At 42.0% G+C, this 23936-nt stretch overlaps 2 protein-coding genes across 4 annotated transcripts in view; one reads left to right on the forward strand and one right to left on the reverse strand.

The window, feature by feature from the left end:
* Window positions 1–4123, forward strand: part of bcl2l12 (BCL2 like 12) — a 20225-nt gene extending 16102 nt beyond the window's left edge. For 2 of the 3 annotated variants that reach the window (XM_058405192.1, XM_058405175.1), the window contains exons 2-8: window positions 637–805; window positions 937–1195; window positions 1836–1998; window positions 2101–2208; window positions 2348–2421; window positions 3004–3264; window positions 3490–4123. In XM_058405192.1, the coding sequence (XP_058261175.1) occupies window positions 639–805; window positions 937–1195; window positions 1836–1998; window positions 2101–2208; window positions 2348–2421; window positions 3004–3264; window positions 3490–3528 (1071 nt within the window). In that variant the 5' untranslated portion in view covers window positions 637–638 and the 3' untranslated portion in view covers window positions 3529–4123. The remainder of the gene's footprint in view (window positions 1–636; window positions 806–936; window positions 1196–1835; window positions 1999–2100; window positions 2209–2347; window positions 2422–3003; window positions 3265–3489) is intronic. The other variant, XM_058405184.1, reaches the window with a different exon arrangement.
* A 5729-nt stretch (window positions 4124–9852) lies between these two features.
* Window positions 9853–17398, reverse strand: LOC131369828 (sialidase-4-like). The gene is given in 6 exon segments (XM_058416689.1): window positions 9853–11114; window positions 11116–11512; window positions 13665–13677; window positions 16344–16613; window positions 16696–16756; window positions 17201–17398. Coding segments are annotated over 6 exon segments (1215 nt in total). The 5' UTR covers window positions 17335–17398; the 3' UTR covers window positions 9853–10774.
* Between the last annotated feature and the right edge of the window lie 6538 nt (window positions 17399–23936).

Genomic DNA, 23936 nt, shown 5'->3' on the forward strand with positions numbered 1-23936 from the left:
GGTGATCATCTGCGTTTTTGAGACATTAACTCAATTTAGGGAAAAAACTATTCCTGTCTGGGAATTTTGTGCTGGAATCCTTCCTATGTGTTGGTGTTTATTTCCCAGCATGCACTCCAGCGGGTTACGGACTCTCTGGGTTCGCGTAGCTCCTGAAGATCCGTGTCTCATCACACTGGAAAACATCAGAAACACTCGGATCTTCTGTACTAATGCTTTAAACCCTGATCCATGTCACATCTTCACCTCAGATTACACAGTGACCCAGAAACCAGCTCAGCTAACACATTTCCTTTCTTTAATTTAATTTCCTTTCTTTATTCGAAAAATTTAATGACTGTTAAATCTCATAAAGGGATTTGATCTCGCTGTATTCAGCTGGAGTTTGTTCTCTGGCCTCTGTGAGGATCCTGATAGTTCCCCTTCATTCACATTAATAAATTCACACACACACACAGGTGATAAAGAGGAAATGATGTCACTAATCAAGAGTAGTTCTGTCTTTTCCTGTAAATTCTCATTATATTCTGTTTATTTAATATTTATTTCCTCTCTCTCTCTCTCCCCTTTCTCCTCTCTCTTCCTCTTACCTTCACTCTCTTCTATCTCTCCATCATGCCCCCACTCCTCTCTCAGGGATGTCAGTGGATTTGGTTAGTCCACCCTCTCCCACTCCATCCCTCATCGAGGTGAAGGAAGAGACGCGTCTGGTGTTGAAGAGTTTTCTCGGTCATGCTCTCTCTGTCGCTCCTCCAGATCGGCCGGGGAGGATTGGGGGAGAATATCACGACCCCAACAAGTACAGGTACACAGACACACACACACACTTGGCCATCTCAGTGCCTTTGTGTTGTCATTTTTTCACACTCTTAAACTGTTCTCTGTCTCTCTCTCTCTCTCTCTCTCTCTCTCTCTTTCTCATACACACACGCACAGTGTGCTGCAGAAAGAGAAGCAGAGGAAAGAGGAGAGCGGATGGGACTCTCTGGATGAGAAGATCAGTGCTGCAGAGGAAAAGAAACACGGCATCAAAAATCTGATAAAGAGACGTCTCAGGCCACGCCCCTCTTCCCACCGACACGCCCAGAAGGATACCAGCGCTGACCAATTACAGAACGGTGCTGTTTCTAGCCAGGGAGAAGTGCCTGCTACACCGAAGAAAAGTGTAGCTTCAGGTTCACAGGGCTATGCACAGGTGAAGAGGAATGGATGCTTTGATTTGTTGATTCATTGATTTTTGACTCATTGATTCATTGATTCTTGACTCTTTGATTTTTGACTCATTGATTCTTTGATTCATTGAGTTTTGACTCATCGATTCTTTGATTCATTGATTTTTACATTTACATTTCTGGTATTTGGCAGATGCTCTTATCCAGAGCGACGTACAAAAGTGCTTTAAGTCTCTATCTATGAATACATTAACACTGGTTCAGTCGATTACAGACTTAGGATACTATTAGCCTAAAATTGGTGGTTGTTTTGTTTTGTTTTAAACATGTAACAATACATTGATTTTTGACTCATTGATTCTTTGATTCATTGATTTTTGACACATTTATTGCTTGTCATTGATTTTTGACTCATTGATTCATTCATTTTTGACTCATTGATTCTTTGATTCATTCATTTTTGACACATTTATTGCTTGAGTCATTGATTTTTGACTCATTGATTCATTGATTTTTGACTCATTGATTCCTTGATTCATTGATTTTTGACTCATTGAATCATTGATTCATTGATATTTGACTCCTTGATTCCTTGAATTATTATTACATGTATTTTACAGAAAAGGATTTATTTATCTGAAATCTCTGTCTGTTTTCTAAAAGGATGAAAAATTCTCTGCATCGGATGAGGAGAGTGAGCGGAAAACAAATGATAAAAAGAAAAAGAAAAGCAAACTGAAGCTGGTGGAACTTTTTAAGAAAAAGCGGCTGACATCACTTCCTATGAAAGGGGATACGGGGTCAGTTAAACCCCCACTGTCACCGAGTGAGTTAACGTTTAATGTTAAATAAACTTTATTACAGTTGGGTGATGTTTATTTGTCCACTTGTTATTAAGAGGGTGCACTCTCTCTCTCTCTCTCTCCAGCGCACCCTCCTGAGTTCTATGATGGCGTGGCCAAGAAACTGGACCGAATTGCTCAGCAAAGCGTGAAGAGAAAATCACCGACTAAACCTGAACCCATCCAGCCCAAAGGTAAAGACACACATCCTCTTTATTCTTTTGCTTCTCTATCAGTCCAGTTAGACAAGTCCTGCTGCATTTCCACATTTATTTTCTAATTTCTTTGCATTCATAACTCCAGTTTAATCAGACTTGACTCATTTTTACACAGAAGATGATAAAGAAGCCATCGTACAGCAACTCGTCCAGATACTGACAACAGAGGGAGACGTCATTAACGAGAAGGTGAGCAGGACAGAGTGAATGCCAACATGTCACATGATCTGTCTGGTGTTATGCCTTCACTCACTCACTCACTAACTCATCGATCACTTATTTATTCATTTATCTACTCATACACTCACTCCACTTACTGATTTACAAACTCATTTAATCACTCACTGCTTCACTCACTGATTCACTCACTGCTTCACTCACTGCTTCACTCACTGCTTCACTCACTGATTCACTCACTGCTTCACTCACTGCTTCACTCACTGCTTCACTCACTGATTCACTCACTGCTTCACTCACTGATTCACTCACTGCTTCACTCACTGATTCACTCACTGATTCACTCACTGATTCACTCACTGCTTCACTCACTGCTTCACTCACTGCTTCACTCACTGCTTCACTCACTGCTTCACTCACTGATTCACTCACTGCTTCACTCACTGCTTCACTCACTGCTTCACTCACTGATTCACTCACTGCTTCACTCACTGCTTCACTCACTGCTTCACTCACTGCTTCACTCACTGATTCACTCACTGATTCACTCACTGCTTCACTCACTGATTCACTCACTGCTCATTTATTTTACAGATTGAATCTAATCCTCTGCTGCGTAAATCTCTGACCCGGATGTCCTACACATCCTTCGCCAGGCTGCTCGACTCCTGTGCCAATGAAGCCGTAGACCCGCCCCTTCCTGTGGCCGAGAGCCCCACCTTGCAGCGTGTGGCCATCACCATGGAGATGACTCGACGTGTTGTCACGGCAACAGGGGTGACGCAGCGTGTGGAGGGATACGCCGAGCGCTACATGGAGAACTTCGCTCCCTGGGTGAAGAGTCAGGGAGGATGGGTAAGGAGCAGAGACTTTCCTCCATTTCTCTCTCTCTCTCTCTCTTTCTTTTGTGTCCTTATCATTTATTTCTATCTTTCTGTTTCCTATTGGTTCTTTTTTTTTATTTCTCTGTGTAATAATTAGTTCAGTGTTTAGCTGCTCATCTCACCAGCAGGTGGCAGTGTGACATAAATCATGTGTATTTATTGTGTGTGTGTGTGTGCATGTGTGTGTGTTTTACAGGAAAACATTGTGCAGAAGGAGGTGCAGGAGTTCGACTAATTGTGCAGTGAACAATCACTGAGGGATTCTGACAGAGCTGTGTCTGTGTGTGTGTCTGTGTGTGTGTCTGTGTATGTCTGTGTCTCTGTGTGTGTGTGTGTCTGTGTGTGTGTGTGTGTCTGTGTCTCTGTGTGTCTGTGTCTCTGTGTGTCTGTGTCTCTGTGTGTCTGTGTCTCTGTGTGTCTGTCTGTGTCTCTGTGTGTCTGTGTGTGTGTGTGTCTGTGTCTCTGTGTGTGTGTGTGTCTGTGTGTGTGTGTGTCTGTGTGTGTGTGTGTGTGTCTGTGTGTGTGTGTGTGTCTGTGTCTCTGTGTGTCCGTGTCTCTGTGTGTCTGTGTGTCTGTGTGTGTGTGTGTCTGTGTCTCTGTGTGTGTGTGTGTGTGTGTCTGTGTGTGTGTGTGTGAAAGCTGTGAACACACTGAGCTGCACATAATCACTACTGATGACTTCTCTTGTCTCTTTTATACAGACATCTATTTATGTTTTTTTTTTTTTTTTTTTTAAGTGTGAAGGTTTTTTAAAAAAAAATTTTTCTGGGATTTTTAAAATGTACTTTTTATACCGAAATGTAAGTTATATATAAAAACTCTCTGCCTCATTTATTTTTCCTAACAGAACATTTATTTGTTTAAAACAGTCTTTATTGTTAATTATTGTACACAGTCACTGGTTCAGGAAATGGTTCAGTTCATTAAAAAAGGATTACACAATGCCTTGTACAAAAGCCTTTGTCGGTAAAGACTGCTTTAAGACGCCTCCTGTATGGAGAAAGCTTGAAGAAAGACACCTCCTGTATGGAGAAAGCTTGAAGAAAGACACCTCCTGTATGGAGAAAGCTTGAAGAAAGACACCTCCTGTATGGAGAAAGCTTGAAGAAAGACACCTCCTGTATGGAGAAAGCTTGAAGAAAGACACCTCCTGTATGGAGAAAGCTTGAAGAAAGACGCCTCCTGTATGGAGAAAGCTTGAAGAAAGACGCCTCCTGTATGGAGAAAGCTTGAAGAAAGACGCCTCCTGTATGGAGAAAGCTTGAAGAAAGACGCCTCCTGTATGGAGAAAGCTTGAAGAAAGACGCCTCCTGTATGGAGAAAGCTTGAAGAAAGACGCCTCCTGTATGGAGAAAGCTTGAAGAAAGACGCCTCCTGTATGGAGAAAGCTTGAAGAAAGACGCCTCCTGTATGGAGAAAGCTTGAAGAAAGACGCCTCCTGTATGGAGAAAGCTTGAAGAAAGACGCCTCCTGTATAGAGAAAGCTTGAAGAAAGACGCCTCCTGTATGGAGAAAGCTTGAAGAAAGACGCCTCCTGTATGGAGAAAGCTTGAAGAAAGACGCCTCCTGTATGGAGAAAGCTTGAAGAAAGACGCCTCCTGTATGGAGAAAGCTTGAAGAAAGACGCCTCCTGTATGGAGAAAGCTTGAAGAAAGACGCCTCCTGTATGGAGAAAGCTTGAAGAAAGACGCCTCCTGTATGGAGAAAGCTTGAAGAAAGACGCCTCCTGTATGGAGAAAGCTTGAAGAAAGACGCCTCCTGTATGGAGAAAGCTTGAAGAAAGACGCCTCCTTTATCAATTTATTTTTTATTTTTGTATAGCGCTTTTAACAAAGAGCATTGTCTCAAAGCAGCTTTACATGAGAAACAACATAAGAAAACAACAAACATATAAACAGACAGACAGACAGACAGTCCTAGATGTTATCCCAAGTGAGCAAGCCTGAGGTGACTGAGGCGACTGTGGCAAGAAAAACTCCCTTAGATGGTATGAGGAAGAAACCTTGAGAGGAACCAGACTCAAAAGGGAATCCATCCTCATTTGGGTGACAATTGTGTGATGTAGATACAGCATGTGTATAGTGTTATGTAAATCAATAAGGAGGTTGTTGTCCACAGCGCTGCTTGAATATCCCAATCCTCACAAGCAGAACCCGGCTGGAGCCGGTCCATCTCCGGATACCACTGGAGCCAGCACAGTCTCTGTATGCCTCGGGATGGGTAGAAGAAGGGAAACAATGGAAGAGCATTAGCGTAGCTGCTGTTCATAATATTAGCAGTACTAGATGATGTGTATTTAATCAGATGTACTGGAGCACAAGGTTATGGGATGTTAGATGTATGCCAGGATAAAGAGATAAGTCTTTAGTCTACATTTAAACTGGGAGACTGTGTCTGAGCCCCGAACACTGTCAGGAAGACTATTCCAAAGTTTAGGAGCTAAATACGAAAAGACTCTACCCCCTTTTGTGGACTTTGATATTCTGGAAACTACCAGAAGTCCGGAATTTTGTGATCTTAAAGAGCGTGGTGGATTGTAACGTGTCAGAAGACTGGAGAGATAGGTGGGAGCTAAACCAATTAGAGCCTTGTACGTGAGTAGAGCTAGTTTATAGTCAATTCTAAACTTCACAGGAAGCCAGTGCAGGGATGATAATATTGGGGTTATATGATCATATTCTCTTGATCTGGTAAGAACTCTGGCGGCTGCATTCTGGACTAACTGTAGCTTGTTTATTGAAGATGCAGGACAAACACCTAGTAATGCATTACAGTAGTCCAGTCTGGAGGTCAGGAATACATGAACTAGTTTTTCTGCATCAGATACAGATAAAATGTTCCTAAGCTTGGCAATATTTCTAAGATGGAAGAAGGCTGTTTTTGTGATATTGGAAATATGATTTTCAAAGGATAAGTTACTGTCTAATATTACACCCAGGTCTTTCACTGTTGAGCTAGTAGTAACAGTACATCCTTCTAGATGCAAGCTGAATTGCGAGAGCTTCTGTGTACTGGTTTTTGGACCAATAAGTAATATCTCTGTCTTATCGAAATTTAGTAATAGAAGATTATCGGTCATCCAATCTCTAATATCTTTAACACACTCGGTAAATGTAGGCAAATTAGATATTTCATCAGGTTTTGATGAGATATATAACTGGGTATCATCGGCATAACAATGGAAACTAATCCCATGCCTTCCAATGATATTACCCAATGGAAGCATGTATACCGAGAAAAGCAGAGGTCCTAAAACTGACCCTTGTGGGACCCCGTATTTCACTGGCACTACACTGGACAGTTCTCCATTTAAATCTACAAAGTGGTATGGATCAGACCGGTAGGATCTAAACCATTTTAATGCCTGTCCCTGCATACCTGTGTGATTTTGTAAGTGATCTATGAGGATATTATGATCTATAGTGTGGAATGCAGCACTAAGATCAAGCAGGACTAAAATGGAGATGCAGCCTTGGTCCGAAGCTAAAAGCAAGTCATTTGTGATTTTGACTAGTGCAGTTTCTGTACTATGATGGGGCCTAAAACCTGACTGAAATTCTTCAAGGATATTGTTTTCCTGTAGGAAGGAGCATAATTGAGCTGACACCACTTTTGCTAGTATTTTTTATATAAACAGAAGGTTTGAAATCGGTCTGTAATTTGAAATTTCATCAGGGTCTAGTTTCGGTTTCTTAAGAAGAGGCTTAATAACTGCTAACTTGAGAGATTTTGGGACATGACCTAGATATAATGAGTTAATATTGAGAAGAGGCTCTCCAGCAGCATTTAACTAGCTCTTCCTGCCCTGTACTGGTAAAGCATTGTAGCTTTAAATGTGGGGCTTTAGGCTGGTCTGGATCACCGGATGCTGTCAATGGTTTAACATCCAATATTTTGTTCCTAATACTATCAATTTTTTCAGTGAAGAAAAGTCCTCACTACTAAACTGGGCTGAAATACTCTCTCCAGAAAACTGAGGTTTTGTTAGTCTAGCGACTGTACTGAATAAAAATCTAGGATTGTTCTGGTTTATTTCTATCAGTTTGCTCAGATGCTCAGCCCTAGCAGCTTTTAGAGCCTGTCTATAGTTGGATACACTATCTTTAAACACAGTTCTAAAAACTTCTAATTTGTTTTTTCTCCACTTTCGCTCGAGGTTACGGGTTGCTCTCTTGAGGGTGTGAGTATGACTATTGTACCATGGTGCAGGCATTTTTTCTCGGACCTTTATTAGTCGGATGGGGGCAACAGTGTCTAGTGTGCTGGTAAAAATATTGCCTATGCTGTTGGTTACTTCATCTAAATCATCTGCATTTAGGGGTCTGGTAAGAAGTTGAGACAGATCTGGCAGATTGTTTGTAAATCTGTCTTTAGTGGGCGGAGTTATAGTTCTACCAAGTTTATAACGTGGAGAGACGTGTCTAATATGTTCTACAGGTAGAGTGTACAATAAGAGGTGATGGTCTGTGATGTCATCGCATTGAGGAAGAACGGTTATATCAGTAACATCGGTCCCATGTGATATAACTAAGTCTAGTGTATGATTAAAACGATGAGTTGGTCTATTAATGTTTTGTTTAACCCCAAAGGAATTTAGTAAATCTATAAATGCGAGTCCTAACACATCGTTAGCATCGTCTACATGAATGTTAAAGTCTCCTACAATTAACACTTTGTCAAAACTGATCCAAAGATCTGAAAGTAAATGTGAAAACTCATTAAGAAAATCACCGTAGGGCCCCGGGGGTCTGTACACGGTGGCCAGGGCAAGAGATAGGAGGGATTTTTTGTGCATGTCAGAGAGTGCACCATTAAGGATGAGCACTTCAAATGAGTTAAACCTGGATCCTGTTTTCTGAGTAATGGTAAGAGAATTATTATAGATGGTTGCAACACCACCACCACGACCTGTCTGACGGGGCTCATGTTTATAGGAATATCCTGATGGAGTAGACTCATTCAGACCAATGTATTCATTTGGTCTAAGCCAGGTTTCAGTAAGACAGAGTGCGTCGAAACTATAATCTGAGATCATTTCATTAATAATAAGTGCTTTCGGTGCAAGGGATCTAATGTTCAGAAGCCCAAACTTAAGAAATTGTTTCTCTTTACCTATTTGGCCTTTGTCAGGTTTAACTGTGATGAGATTATTTCGAGAGTTATTAATGAATTTATCCTTTGATCTCACTAATCGGGGAACAGACACAGTTTCTATAGGACGAGTTATGTGTTAACTAATATCAGCCTGGCGAGTTGAACAGTAGTTATTAGAATTGTTATCTGAGTTATGACTTACCAGTCAGATGGTGCGTAGTGTCCTGGAGATGTTGTCCGAGAGGACTTCTGCTCCAGCTCTGTTTGGATGCAGGCCATCGGAACGTAGAACCTAGGACGCTCCCAGAAAACATTCCAATTATCAATAAATGATCATTTCTGTTCTTGACACCAAGACTGTAGCCATTCATTAAATGCAAATAGCCTGCTGAACCTTTTGATTCCTCGCTGGAACGTGGAAAGTGGTCCTGACATCATGATCTTCGTCGTGGGCAATGCCTTGTGAACCTTCTCCACCAGGCTCCTGAAGTCCTTCTTCAGGATCTCCGTCTGCCTCAGCCTGATGTCATTCGTGCCAGCATGGAGGACCACAGCTCCGATGTTCTTGTTCAGGATCGCGGGTACCGGTGCAGCGACATCAACAACACAAGCACCAGTAAGACAGCGAGTGTGCACCTTACCTTTAGCCACGGTAGCACGGACGTGACGGACGATGGAGTCTCCGATGATCACCGCGTTGCACTCCATCTTGCGAAGGGGATTGAAGTGGTTGCGGGTCGAGATCTCAAAAACGGGTGGCGGCAGAGGGGGAGAGGTCCTCGTGTGGGGTATGGCTTGTGGCTTCCACTGCTGCTGCATCCAGGCTTTGTGGTACCCCGGTGCCAGAGTGAACGAAACCTGGGCAGGGTGAGTCCTAGGTGCGCTGGGCCTGGGCAGAGAAGAACACGGAGTTGAGGTTGTCGGAGTGTTCAGATCACGCCGCGGATTTACCTGGGAGAGGTGAGCTTCAGTCCGGGAAGATTCCAGCACGGCTTTCCGCTGTCGCAGCTGGGCCTGCTTCACCTGTAGGTCACGGATCTGCTTCTCCACGGCCTCCAGCTCCATGTCCACCGAGTGCATCTCGAAGGAATCCTCACCTGCACTCAAAGGCAAACCCACAACCGACATAGTGTTAAAGAGCAGTAGAATAACAGATAATTGATGAAAAGCGTAAACATTTGTAGGTCAATTGTAGGTCAGCTTGAAGGAGCTCAGAAAAACACGTCTGCACCAATGGACACCGAACTGAACAAGAAAGCTTCAAGAAACAGAAAGCTGAACAAGAACGCTTCAAGATGCCTCCTGTATGGAGAAAGCTTGAATAAAGACACCTCCTGTATGGGGAAAGCTTGAAGAAAGACACCTCCTGTATGGAGAAAGCTTGAAGAAAGACGCCTCCTGTATGGAGAAAGCTTGAAGAAAGACACCTCCTGTATGGGGAAAGCTTGAAGAAAGACACCTCCTGTATGGAGAAAGCTTGAAGAAAGACACCTCCTGTATGGAGAAAGCTTGAAGAAAGACGACTCCTGTATGGAGAAAGCTTGAAGAAAGACGACTCCTGTATGGAGAAAGCTTGAAGAAAGACGCCTCCTGTATGGAGAAAGCTTGAAGAAAGACGCCTCCTGTATGGAGAAACTAGTTGCATGCATTGCTCAGGTGTGATTTTGGCCCGTTCTTCCACACAAACAGTCTTGAAAGTTCTCTGAGGGCCTCTTCTATGAACTCTGATCTTTAGTTCTTCCATAGATTTTCACTTGGATTGAAGTCAGGTGATTGGCTGGGCCATTCTAGCAGCTTTATTTTCTTTTTCTGAAACCAGTGGAGAGTTTCCTTGGCTGTGTGTTTGGGATCCTGCGGAAATGTCCACCCTCGTTTCATCTTCATCGTCCTGGTAGATGGCAGCAGATTTTTTATCAAGAACGTGGTACATTTTTCCGTTCTTCCTCCTTCAGTGATATGAAGTTTGCCAGTAGCGTAACCTGAAGAACAGCCTACACCATGATGTTCCCTCCTCCAAAACTTCACTGCTGGTCTGGTGTTTTTGTGGTGCCATTTCGTCCTCCAAACATTGGTGTGTTATGGTTTCCAAAGTGTTCAGTTTTGGTCTCATCTGACCAGACTATACTCTTCCAGTACTTCACAGGCTTGACCAAATGTTGACTTTAAACTAGGTTCAACATGCTTTTCCTTCAGCAATGGAGTCATCTGTTTCTGAAGCTCTCCACAACTCTTCTGATAACACTCCTCTGTCAGAAACCTGGTGAGGATCCCCTGGCATTGCTTTCTAATTACTGATTGATTTCAGCTGGTGTCTTGGCTTTCCATGCCTGTTTACACCTCCCTTTCTTCACGTGTTCAGTACTTTTTGTTTGTGTCATTTTAAATTATTACACAGCAGTAGCATATTTAGGATCAGGTTTTGGTACTTTTGGTGGCTTGAAATCGTCACTAGTAAACTCCACAAAAGCCGTTTCTTCACGGTTATCTGTCTTACGCTCCAGGAGGCAAGGGAAGTGTTCATTGTTGATTTGAATCAGATCAGAATATCCGCTGCAGCCGGGATTGATGATGTATGGATCAGTCCAACCTTTAGGATCAAGAGGAGTCTTATTCAAATAAACCCCAAGATCCTTTCTCTCCACTCCATCAGTTGTGTGTGAAAATAGGAGCCATGTGTCCTGGTCTTTGTATGGGAAGCTCACTACAATCCACCAGTGGCCCATTACTTGTTTTAAAACTCTCTCCCCCGTTCTCACTCCAAGACTCCACTCTAAAACCCTCACTACTTCTTGCATTGCAGTATAAGTAAGTTTTGCCGTTGCCAATGATCTCTACCATCTGACACTCACCGGATGTGACACTTAATTTTTCTCCAAACCTCCAGGTGGCCCCGTGATCGTCACTATAGAACGCAAAAGCGTAGGGTTTTACACTAGAGTTAATATAATAAGTGTAAGCAGGAACGATGAGTCTGCCATCCTTCATCTGAATGCCGTGTCCAGGACCTACACTGAATGTGGCCCAGTTTTTAATCTCATCTCCAATCACACGTTCTGTCAAGTCCTTTAAATCTGTCCAAGTCTCACCTTTATCACTGCTAGTAATGTAACATAACTTAGGAAGCGCTTACCGCGGGTTTCTTGCCTGTTTCTGCGATTTTTATTCGAAGTTTACATAGTCTAATTTTTTCTCTTTGGCCTGAATATTTTACGCTGTCAGGTTTCGTTTTCAAAATCTTTACTTGCATATTTCAGTTAATTGTTCTTTTGTTTCTACCGGGAGAAGCCTTTTTTTTCCGGTTTCCATACAGCAATCGGAGGAAAACCCTCTCTGGATCTCTTTATTATCAGGATAAATTCACTCAAAGGTACGTGATCATACAGTATGACTAACTTTCAGCTTGTTCAGTGTTTGAGCTGCAGGATGTTTAGTAATTCTTCCTCTGTCGTTAGTGTTAATTTTACTTGTGATAAGTGTACGCTAGTTAGCTCTCTGACGGAGAAGATATTAGCTTTAGAGGTGCGCATCCAGACACTAGAGAGGGTTAGTGATGGTGAGAGTAGTGTAGTATCTGTAGGAGGAAGTCTGGATGCCACAGCGGGGTGAATGGGTGAAGGCTCAGCAGCATAGTCGTATAGCCAAGGCTAACGCTAAGGCTTGCCCACGGGAGCACCACTCCTCTCCGCTTCACATGACCAACAGGTTTGCTCTCCTCAGTGAAGCACCCACTGAGAAACCTGAAAGAGCTCTGGTTATAGGAGACTCCATCTTAAGGCATGTGAAATTAGCTAGGCCTTTAGACGCTCCAGCAGCACAGGTTAGGTGTATTCCGGGAGCCAGGGCACCGGACATAGCAGGTAATCTCAGGGTCCTAGGCAAGCACAGGTTCTCGATGATAGTCTTCCATGTAGGAGCTAATGATATACGCCTTCGTCAGTCTGAGGTTACTAAGAGTAATGTTGTAGAGGTGTGTAAATTAGCGAAGGCGATGTCCGATGCTGTAGTATGCTCTGGCCCCATCCCAATGCGGTGTGGAGATGTAGCTTACAGCAGGTTATGGTCACTGAACTGCTGGATGTCCAGGTGGTGCTCCGAAAACAATGTGGGCTTCATAGATAATTGGAGCTCCTTTAAGGGCAAGGCTGACCTGTTAGGACGGGACGGTGTCCATCCCACTCGGGAGGGTGCTGCTCTCATTTCTTGCAGCATCGCACATAGTCTTAGAGCAGATCTAGTTAATCAGTGACAATCCAGGGCCAGGGAGCAGACAAGCAGGTTAATCCCACCGTCTGCTGGCTGCAGAGAGTCGTCACTCAGGGTTCATAACATTGAGACTGTGTCTGTTCCCCGAACCAAACGAAAATGTTTTAACAATCAGAAAATTTGTTTTAGTAACCTGATTAACATAAAACTAGATGATAGTGAATGCACAGCCTGCACCTTTGGTCTGAAGCTACTGTTAAGTATATCTCTGTCAGCTAAAACACATTATTAATGAACTGATTACTGATCAGGAGTTCAGTGTTCTTTGTTTAACAGAAACATGGATTAAACAAAACGAGTACGTAGCATTAAATGAAGCCTGTCCGCCTGTTTTTAGCTATATACACTACCAGTCAAAAGTTTGGACACACCTTCTAATCCCATGGTGTTTCCTGATGTTTATTTCTCTCTACATTGTAAAACAATGCTGAAGGCGGCCGAAATCCACAATAATGTCCTTTGAACAGTTGATATTGAGATATGTCTGCTACTGATGCTCTGTAAAGCCTTCATGACGCCTCTAATCTGAGGTGCTGTTAATTGGTGATTTCTGAGGCTGGTCACTCTAAATGAACTTCTCCTCTGCAGCAGAGGTCAGTTTTGGTCTTGCTTTACTGGGATGGTCTTCATGTGAGCCAGTTTCATCATGGGGCTTGATGGGTTTTGCAAATGCACTTGACAATACTGTTCTTGCAAGAACTATTCCAGAACACCTGACCTTCGTGTCTTAAAATAACAACTGACTGTTTTTTCTTGTCGTTACATATGGATTACTTCAGTCCATGTGTGTTATTTCATAGTTTTGAAATCTCCAGGATTGTTCTAGAGTGTAGAAAATAAATCCCTAAACAAAAAACACTGAATTAAAAGGTGTGTCCAAACTTTTGACTGGTAGTATACATCAACCGCGTCTAACAGGCAGGGGAGGAGGTGTTGCAGTTATTCATGATAATAAGCTAGGCACCACACAAAAACCCATACGTCAATTCAACACTTGAACTTCTTTATACTAACCTAACTTATGCAACTACAAATAAGTTCACAGAGTCAATTCCACTAATTGTTATTTACAGACCCCCAGGGCCATACTCTGAATTCCTCAGTGAATTTGGAGATTTTACTTCAAACCTTGTTGTTTCTTTAGACAAAGCATTAATAGTAGGAGACTTCAACATTCATTTTGATAAGCCAGAAGACCCTCTGAGAACAGCAGGTGTGTCCATCTTAGATTCAGTAGGTGTTAGGACCCACTCATAATGGAGGTCACACTCTGGATCTCATTTTTATATTCGGATTAAATATAGAAAACAGAGTCACTCTTCCACAGTCGGAAGCTATCTCAGATCACTATCTTGTTTCGTTTAAAATGCAACTTAGACACGAGATGCGCAATGTGCCACGTTACCATATCAAGCGTAAATTTACGTCTGCTATTGCAGAGAGATTTACCGATAGTCTCCCAGAATTATCACGCATGATTGGTTTGCCGTCTGACCCCACAGAACACGCTAGACACTGTAGCTCCACTTAAAAGGAAAATAATTAAAAAGAAGAAACTAGCACCCTGGTACAACGACCACACACGAGCTTTAAAACAATCAGCTAGGAAACTAGAACGTAAATGGCGTCATCCTAAATTAGCAACCTAGTTAGCGTGGAAGGAAAGCCTTCTGAGATACGAAAATTATCTTAGTGCTGCTACATCAGCGTATCTCTCTGCCCTAATCGAAGATAACAAAAACAATCCTAAATTTTTATTTAGCACTGTAGCAAAACTAACTAGGAGTCAAACCACTGTAGAAAAGTGCACACCATCTACATTTAGCAGCAATGACTTCATGAATTTCTTCAATGAAAAAATTGACATCAGGCAAAAAATTCAGACTATTAATTTAAAACTAAATTATTTGTTAGATAATTCTTTAGATAATATAACTATTTCTGATCAGAGCTTAGAGTGCTTCACTCCACTTCAAGAGCCTGATCTAAATTTTGCTAATTTCTTCTTCAAAACTTTTAACCTGCATTCTATCTCCTTTTTATCTCCAAGATCCTAGAAAAGGCTGGAGCACAGCAGTTATGTTCAGACCTGCATAGAAATAACATTTATGAATTGTATCAGTCAGGATTTAGGCCTCATCATAGCACAGAGACAGCACTGGTTAAAGTGGTCAGTGACCTGTTACTGACCTCTGATCAGGGTTGTGTCTCCTTCCTGGTGCTACTGGATCTTAGTGCAGCTTTTGACACCATTGACCACACTGTTCTACTTGATAGACTAGAACATGTTGTTGGTGTTAAAGGAACAGCCCTCTCCTGGCTCAGGTCTTATTTGACTGACCGTTATCAGTTTGTAGATCTAGATGGTGACTTCTCCATGCATACCAAGGTTATGTTCAGTGTTCCACAAGGTTCTGTTTTAGGCCCACTGCTTTTCTCCCTATATGTTACCCCTTGGTGTAATTATTCATAAACATGGTATTAGCTTCCACTGTTATGCAGATGACACACAGCTATATGTTTCAGCTAAATCAGATGAGAGACACCAGCTTATTAAGATAGAAGAATGTGTAAAGGACATTAGACACTGGATGGCCACTAACTTCCTCCTGCTTAATTCGGACAAGACAGAGGTGCTTGTACTAGGACCACATGCAGCTAGGAGCTTTCTGATTACAGAGTAACGGTGGATGGTCTTTTGGTTTCATCTTGTCCAGCAGTAAAAGGTCTTGGTGTGATTATTGACTCTGGTCTTTCGTGTCACTTCATGTCACTTCATGATGCAGAGAAATTAGTTCATGCTTTTGTCACCTCTAGGTTGGATTATTGTAATGTCTTACTGTCTGGATGTTCCAGTAGGAGCAGAAACAAGCTCCAGTTAGTCCAGAATGCAGCAGCTAGAGTCCTAACTAGAACCAGAAGATATGAACACATCACTCCTATTTTATCCACACTACATTGGCTCCCAGTCAAATTTCACATTGATTATAAAATTCTGTTACTGACCTATAAAGCACTAAATGGTCTCGTGCCGCAGTACTTTTATGATCCGCCACGCCTACTCCGATCAATGGGTGCTGGTTATTTGGTAGTACCTCAAGTAGCAAAGGCTACAGCAGGGGGCGGAGCTTTTTCTTTCAAAGCCCCACAGTTATGGAATAGCCTTCAGATCAGTGTTCAGGATTCAGACACAGTCTCAATGTTTAAGTCTAGGCTGAAGACACATTTGTTTAGTCTCGTCGGAGTCTAGTCTTGTTGGTGCCCACTGATGCTGTGGATGGATCTGTGTGGACCAGGAGACAGCCATGGACAGAGACACTTGGGGACTTTCACACCATCACAGATCTGCCATTTCATCTGTCAGCCCGTGACAGCAAAGAATTAGTGTCTATAATGACCTCAGAAACTACACTGACCTAATAGTTCCTCATGGGTCATTGATTTCTGTTGTAGAAAGGACATTAATCAGTTAGTTACATTATTTACTGTTTAGTGTCACCCAAATGAGGATGGGTTCCCTTCTGAGCCTGGTTCCTCTCAAGGTTTCTTCCTTCCATCCCAGGGAGTTTTTCCTTGCCACAGGCTTGCTCATTAGGGATAAAATAAAATAGTTTAATAATTTAATTTAATAATTTATTCTTATTTCTAGTTATTTAGTTATTTTTTATTTTCATTTTCATTTTCCCCTCCCCTTTCTCCGTTTCTCTTCTTTTGTAAAGCTGCTTTGAGACAATGTTCATTGTAAAAGGCGCTATACAAAATAAACTGAATTGAATTGAACTTAGCAGAGTTCTTACGGTCATTAATCTGATCTTTCTCCCTGATGTCCTTAGTTATACAGTTAAAGAACAAAAAGAGAACATTATTTTCTTTGTCATAGACAGGACAAAGGTTCATGGTGCGATGATTGTCCATTTCAGTTATCTTTAGCTCCTGAACACCTGACCACTGAAAAGAAAAAAGAGCAAATCAATGACCATGAAATTAAAACCTGGATTTGAGCATTTTAAATGAAAGCTAGTCGTACATGCTTCATCATTCTCACCTGAACAGATCCGTTCTGCCGTGTTCCCTTATTGAGGATCAGCAGGGTCGCATGCTCATCACTGGTGGCAGTTCGTGTAGTGGAAATTTTAACAAGTAACATGGATGAACAGGTAACCCTTTAGGAACTTTGGTGTGTGTGTGTGTGTGGAAAGGAAGATGTTAACCAGGTGGCTGTCAGTACCAGGAGCAATTCTACTCGTGGAATGCAAGAACATCGTATATCTTGTCTTTCTATATGCTATAGCTCCTTTTATGGAAGTGAGATGTACCATTCTATAAGAGTTTCGTGCTGTTGGTCACGTATACATTTGGTTTAGAATGCACCTAAAAGTTCTATATAAGGGGGACCTGTGAAAGAGGGCTTTGCCTCTCCGCTGTGTAATTTTATTGCACTGTGTTTGAGATGCCTTTTGCCGCGGCAAAATAATAATTCCTTTCTTGTCTCTTTGCTTTAACTTGCACCATTGTGTCCGTGTGTAATTTGTTAATAATTTCAGACTTGCCACCACATTTGCTTCTCAGCAAAAGCAAGAAATGTTCCATCAATGTGGATTAGAGCTGGGATTCGGTAGAAGGTATTTGTGAACAGTGTAGTTGAGGGTAATTCTGATGTCAGACTCGATGTGCAGTTTCCCATTTCTCCAAAATGTCTCTTTATCTGGAAACACAGATGAGTTCAGATTCAGATGAAGTGACTCTCCTTCTGCTGATGCAGCTCATTTTCTATTCACAAAAACATCTTCTGCTAAAATGATAAATATATTGTAGAAAAACGATGTTATGATACTGGAATGAATATGAAAGTGTGCATGTAAACCTGCTGACATCTTCACTAAATCATACAAGTGGAAGTTTTTTCCCTCAGGGCCTGGTGGCTCCAGTAAAACCCTGTACACACACACACACACTCTGTGTTGAGCCACTCAGTGAATCGAGCATGTATGCAGCACTGAGAACATCATGACAGGAAGCATCACAGCTTGGTTTGGGAACAGCACCAAGCAGGACAGGTAGCAGTCAAATTTCACATTGATTATAAAATCCTGTTACTGACCTATAAAGCACTAAATGGTCTCGCGCCACAGTACCTGAGCGATCTTTTAGTCTTTTATGATCCGCCACGCCTACTCCGATCAAAGGGTGCTGGTTACTTGGTAGTACCTCAAGTAGCAAAGGCAGCAGGGGGCGGAGCTTTCTCTTTCAAAGCCCCACAGTTATGGAACAGCCTTCAAATTAGTGTTGGGGATTCAGACACAGTCTCAATGTTTAAGTCTAGGCTGAAGACACATTTGTTTAGTCAAGATTTTAATGTATAGTTTTCTTAGGTAAAGGAGCAGATCTGGAAGGTTCATGGTCATAGAGTGTTTGGTGACTGGGATGTGTTGGATGCTGTCATCTTACCACCCTCACAAGTCACTCAGGTCACTGATTGAAGTGGTTGGACGCTTTATGTCCCGGGAAGCCTTCATGTCTGTCACCTTCTGGCTCTCCCTTTTAGTTATGATGTCATAGCTAGTCTTGCCGGAGTCCCTGCCTGCACTTTACACATAATCTACACTGTCTTAAACATCACATGATCAGAAACTTAATATCTTTCTCTCTCTGTTTTTCCTCTGTGGAGCTATACACCCCACTCCTGAGCTCCCAGTGTTTGCCAGTTTCCAGTGTGACCACTGCCCTACCCCTGGTCAGAGTCTCACCGCTTGATGGTGCCCACTGATGCTGTGGATGGATCTGTGTGGACCAGGAGACAGCCATGGACAGAGACACTTGGGGACTTGGAGCCACACCATCACAGATCTGCCATTTCATCTGTCAGCCCGTGACAGCAAAGAATTAGTGTCTATAATGACCTCAGAAACTACACTGACCTAATAGTTCCTCATGGGTCATTGATTTCTGTTGTAGAAAGGACATTAATCAGTTACATTATTTACTGTTTAGTGTCACCCAGATGAGGATGGGTTCCCTTCTGAGCCTGGTTCCTCTCAAGGTTTCTTCCTTTCCATCCCAGGGAGTTTTTCCTTGCCACCATCGCCACAGGCTTCTCATTAGGGATAAAATAGTTTAATTATTAAATTTAATGATTTACTCTTATTTCTAGTTATTTAGTTATTTTTATTTTTTATTTTCATTTTCCCCCTCCCCTTTCTCTGTTTTTCTTCTTTTGTAAAGCTGCTTTGAGAATGTTCATTGTAAAAGGCGCTATACAAAATAAATTGAATTGAAAATTGAATTGAATCTACAGATGCTCAGAGCTTACAGACCCTCATCTACATCCTACTACACATCACATTCTATTATCTCTCTTTCTTTCTTTCTTTCTTATTTCTATTCTTTACTTTTTAAACTTAGTTACTAAGTAAAGTTTATTTATTTATATGCACAGTCTAGGAGAGTGAAAGATTTCCATTTTACAGTTAGCTGTATATTGTATATAACTGTGTATGTGACAAATAAAAATCTTGAATCTTGAATATTCTGAAATTCTCTGTGAATTTGCAGATTTCATTTTAAGCCTAGTTGTTTCTTAGATAAAGTATTAATAGTATGAGAGTTTTATATTAATTTTGATAAGTCAGAAGATCCTCTGAGAACAGCAGTTGTGTCCATCGTGGATTCAGTAGGTGTTAATCCGAAGGTAATAGAACCCACTCATAATAGAGGTCACACTGGATCTTATTCTAACATTCAGATTAAATACAGAAAATATAGTCACACTTCCACAGTCTGAAGCTCAGACCATTTTCAGACCATTATCTCATCTTAATATCATCATCTTAAAAACTCAACCCCATCACATATATCACTGTTTCTGGGTTTTTTAACTTGTGAAAGTGAAAGAGAGAATATTTGTAATAATGTGTTCAGAATTGGCTTCCACATCAGCAGCAGAAAGGCAAACACTGCCTTTGTAATAGATGTGCTAAGTGACTTTGGTTGTTATGCCACGCCCCCTTTTTCTGAGTTAATTGTGAGCGTGATTGGTTAGTAAAAAGAACTTTTAGAGACTGTTAGTTGCAACAATGCAAATGAGAAAAAGGTTAACGTGTTTCTCTCTGTTATCGGGGCAGAAACATATGGATTGTTAAAGAATGTAGTCACACCTGCGAAGCCAAGTGAAATTTCATACAATGAGCTGAAAGCAGCATTGCTAGCACATTACAGACCACAGCTGTTCGTGATCATGGAGCGGTTTAGGTTTCAGAAGCGAAACCCAAAGGAGGATGAATCCGTGGCAGATTACGTTGTGGCTTTGAGACAACTGTCAGTGAACTATGAATTTGGACAGAATTTAAATGATGCACTCGGAGACAGATTTGTGAGTGGACTGATTTCAGAGTCCATGGAGTTGGCCTCGAGAAATACACTATAAATTGCGGGTAAGACAAAGGATCTACAATCAGTGAATGCTGTGAATGAAGCAAAACTTTTTCAAAGAAGAGAGAAAGGGAAGTTTACAAGGAAAGATTTTTCTGAAAGAGAAAAATATCAAGAGAGAAAACAGAGAGAAGAAGAAAGCAATAAATGTTACAGATGTGCTGGGAAAGATTTTGCTAGAGACTGCAGGTTCAAGAATGAGAAGTGTCATGTGTGTAACAAAATCGGACACATTGCAAGAGCCTGTAGAATTAAAAAAAAACGCCAGACAGACACAGTATGTGGAAGCAGAAAGTTGTAATGGAAGAAAAGAGGATGAATCAGAATTATTTGGTGTACATACAATATATACAACCTCAAACGGAAAGAAGGGAATTTTAGTGAATGTGAAATTGCATGGGAAGTGCATGGGCATGCAGCTGGACACAGGGGCAGCAGTGTCGCTTATGTCAGAACTGTCATATAAAGAGTTTCTGTCACACTTACCATTAAGCAAAACAAGCATGAAGCTAGTTACATATTCAGGTGAGAAAATTCCATTGCTGGGATCCATAGATGTGCCGGTGCAGTATGAAAAACAAAATGTAACACTGCCATTGGTCATTGCCATTTAAAACCATTTTTAAAATCAGTGTTGAGACCACACACAGAGGTATTTTCTGACAAACTGAGTGCAATTAAAGACTTTAAAGCAACTATCCGAGTTTGTTCTGTTGCAAGGCCGATTTTTCAGAAAGCTAGGCCTGTGCCTTATGCTTTACAAGAAGCAGTGGAAAGAGAACTGGATAGACTGGAAAAAACAGGCATAATATCCAAGATCGACAGAAGTGACTGGGCAGCGCCAATTGTAGTCGTGCCTAAAAGTGATAAGTCCATCAGCATCTGTGGTGTTTATAGAGTCACCATAACCAGAATTTGGAAGATGAAACATATCCGCTACCCAACACAGAGGATTTGTTTGCTAAGCTGGCGGGTGGAACACTGTTTAGCAAACTGGACTTGGCGCATTCTTATCAGCAGTTAAAACTGGACCGACACTCAGAAAAATACCTCACCATTAATACTCACCGGAGCCTGTACAAGTACCATCGTCTGAGCTATAGAGTGGCTAGTGCGCCTTCTATTTTCCCGGCTGTCATGGATCAAATCCTGCAAGGGCTAGATCATGTCACATGTTTCCTGGATGACATGCTTGCCACTACCAGCTCAAAAGAGGAGCATATCAGGAGACTGGAGATTGGAGAAGTATGTCAGTTCATGCAACACAGCGTTGAGTATCTGGGGCACCGTATTGACAAAGAAGGGTTGCACCCCACTGACAAAAAGGTAGCAGCAATTGTTAATTCCCCAAAACCAAACAATGTCACTGAGCTACAGTCTTTCTTGGGCCTCCTAAATTATTATGGTCAATTCTTACCAAATCTTTCCAGGCGGTTTCAGCCTTTACATAATTTGCTTAAACAAAAGCAACCGTGGAACTGGATTGCTGCTTGTGATGTGGCTTTTGAGGAGGCGAAACAACTGCTGCTCAGTAGCACAGTGCTTGTGCACTATGATGGCAACCAACCTCTGAAATCTGTGATGCCTTACCTTATGGCGTAGGCGCTGTGATCTCACACATTATGGAAAATGGAGAAGAGCATCCCATAGCATTTGCATCTTGCACACTGACTGAGGCTGAGAAAAAGTATGCTCAAATAGAACATGAAGCATTGTCTATCATCCATGGAGTTAAAAAGTCTCATAAATATATTTAAGGACATAGGTTCACTCTCATAACTGACCACAAGCCTCTGTTGGTGATTCTCGGACCAGAAGCAGCAATACCAACTTTAGCAGCTCTTCGAATGCAGTGATGGGTGTTAGTGTTGATGGCCTATAATTTTGACAGCAAGTATCACAAATCAGCTGACCATATGAATGCTGATGCGATGTCCAGACTGCCTATTGTGGGTAAAGATGGTACTGGCGAAGAAGGAAGTGTGTTCTATTTTTCCCAGGTGGATGAGCTACTTGTATCTGCAAAGGACATAGCCAAATCAACACGGAAAGATCCGACACTATGAAAAGTGTGGAATTATACTGTAAATGGCTGGCCCAACTATGTGTCAGAGAAGAGTCTGAAACCATACTTCACGCGCAGACATGAATTGTCAGAGGATCAAGACTGTGTGTTGTGAGGAATGCATGTTATAATTTCATCCAAAAACCAAACAAGACTACTGGAAGAGCTAAACCATGAGCATTCTGAAATCTGCCACATGAAGGCTCTCACTCGTAGCTATCTGTGGTGGCCAGGATTAGATGGCTGCATTGAAGAGAGAGTGTGCAGCTGTAACTACTGTCTGGTAGTTCAAAAGTCACCTGCCGGGGCACCCCTTCACTCGTGGAGATGGCCGGAGCAGCCATGGCAGAGAATCCTCATTGATTTTGCTAAAAAAGACAAGCAGTTTTTTCTAGTAGTGATTGACATGGTTAGAGGTGGTGCCAATGTCATCAGTCACCTCAGCACTCACCATTGATGCACTCCGAGGATTGTTTGCAGCTTATGAGTTACCGGAGGAAGTGGTCTCCGATAACGGACTGCAGCTTGTGTCTTCTGAGTTTACCGATTTCCTAAAGGGAAATGGAATAAAACATACATGAGGAAAAATGCCAGCAGAGTTGTTCCTTAAGCATCAAATCCGAACACTTTCTTCACTGTTGAAGCCTGATCTGGCTTAGTCTGTTCAAGAACAGCAGCTGGAACAAAAGAAACAGCATGATTGAGAAACAAAAGGGCTAAGATCCTTCGAGGAGGAGGAACCTGTGTGGGTCTGAAACTTCAGGGGGGGGCAGGAGAAATGGTTGAACGCGAGCGAAAGGGTCCGGTAAGTTATCTCGTACAGGAAGGTCAGAGAACGTGCATGGTGCATGTGGACCATATGTTGCCAGGAAATGCTACAGAAGGATCTACCTTGCATGGTGGGTTAGAGACCCCACTTTCAGGGGCCACGGATGATGATGGTGGACCATGGAACCTTCCTTGGGTCTATGACCGTTCAATGCAAACCACTGACCCCTGGAATCACAGAGAACTTGATAGCATCAGATCCAGCGAGTGGAATACCCTCTGAGGAAATTGTTCATAGATACCCTCAGAGAATCTGTACTGCTACAAAAAAGCCTGGATTTATAAGTTACATTATTATATGTGTTCTGTGCTAATGTTTATGTTTAAAGGAACAGCTGTTGTAAAGTTTTATAATGTTGTTACCTTATATATTTTTGATAAACTTGAAAAGGGAAATGAAAAAGGAGTTTTTTGCTTAGATGTTCATTGGAGGGAAAAAGGTTAAAATCTTAAAGGGGAGTAGTGTAATAGATGTGCTAAGTGACTTTGTGAATAGTGAATAAGCCAAGCGTGGGTTTGGCTTTCTTTTTTCCTAAATCGGCCTCCTACAAAAATATATTACAGCCTTGACCCGAAAAAGGGCATGGTACTTCGAGAACGAGAGTCAGAGATGGAGAAGAAATGTTGAGGCCGCAAAGAAAATAAGAATTTTTTGTAGTCTGTGTCACAGTGATGGCTGACTTGGTGTGGTTTTCCCCAAGGACAGACAGCTAGGTGCATTTAAAAGTAGTTTGGAGTAAGTAGAGAAGAACAGTGAAAGTAAGGAGAAAAAACAGAGTAACTGTAAACTGGAGGGCTGATTATATGTGGAAATCAGAAGCAGAAAGTGAATGTAGAATGTAGCTCACAAAATCTCCATTGTCTCAAGTCTTTTTCAGATGATCCTGACCTGGATGGACCACCTCCTCAGCCATGTCCGGAGGCGGCTGGACCACATCCACAGCCACCACTGGTGTATGGCCCAC

The sequence above is a fragment of the Hemibagrus wyckioides genome, linkage group LG02 (genome assembly GCF_019097595.1).
Source record: "Hemibagrus wyckioides isolate EC202008001 linkage group LG02, SWU_Hwy_1.0, whole genome shotgun sequence".
NCBI classification, from domain to species: Eukaryota; Metazoa; Chordata; class Actinopteri; order Siluriformes; family Bagridae; genus Hemibagrus; species Hemibagrus wyckioides.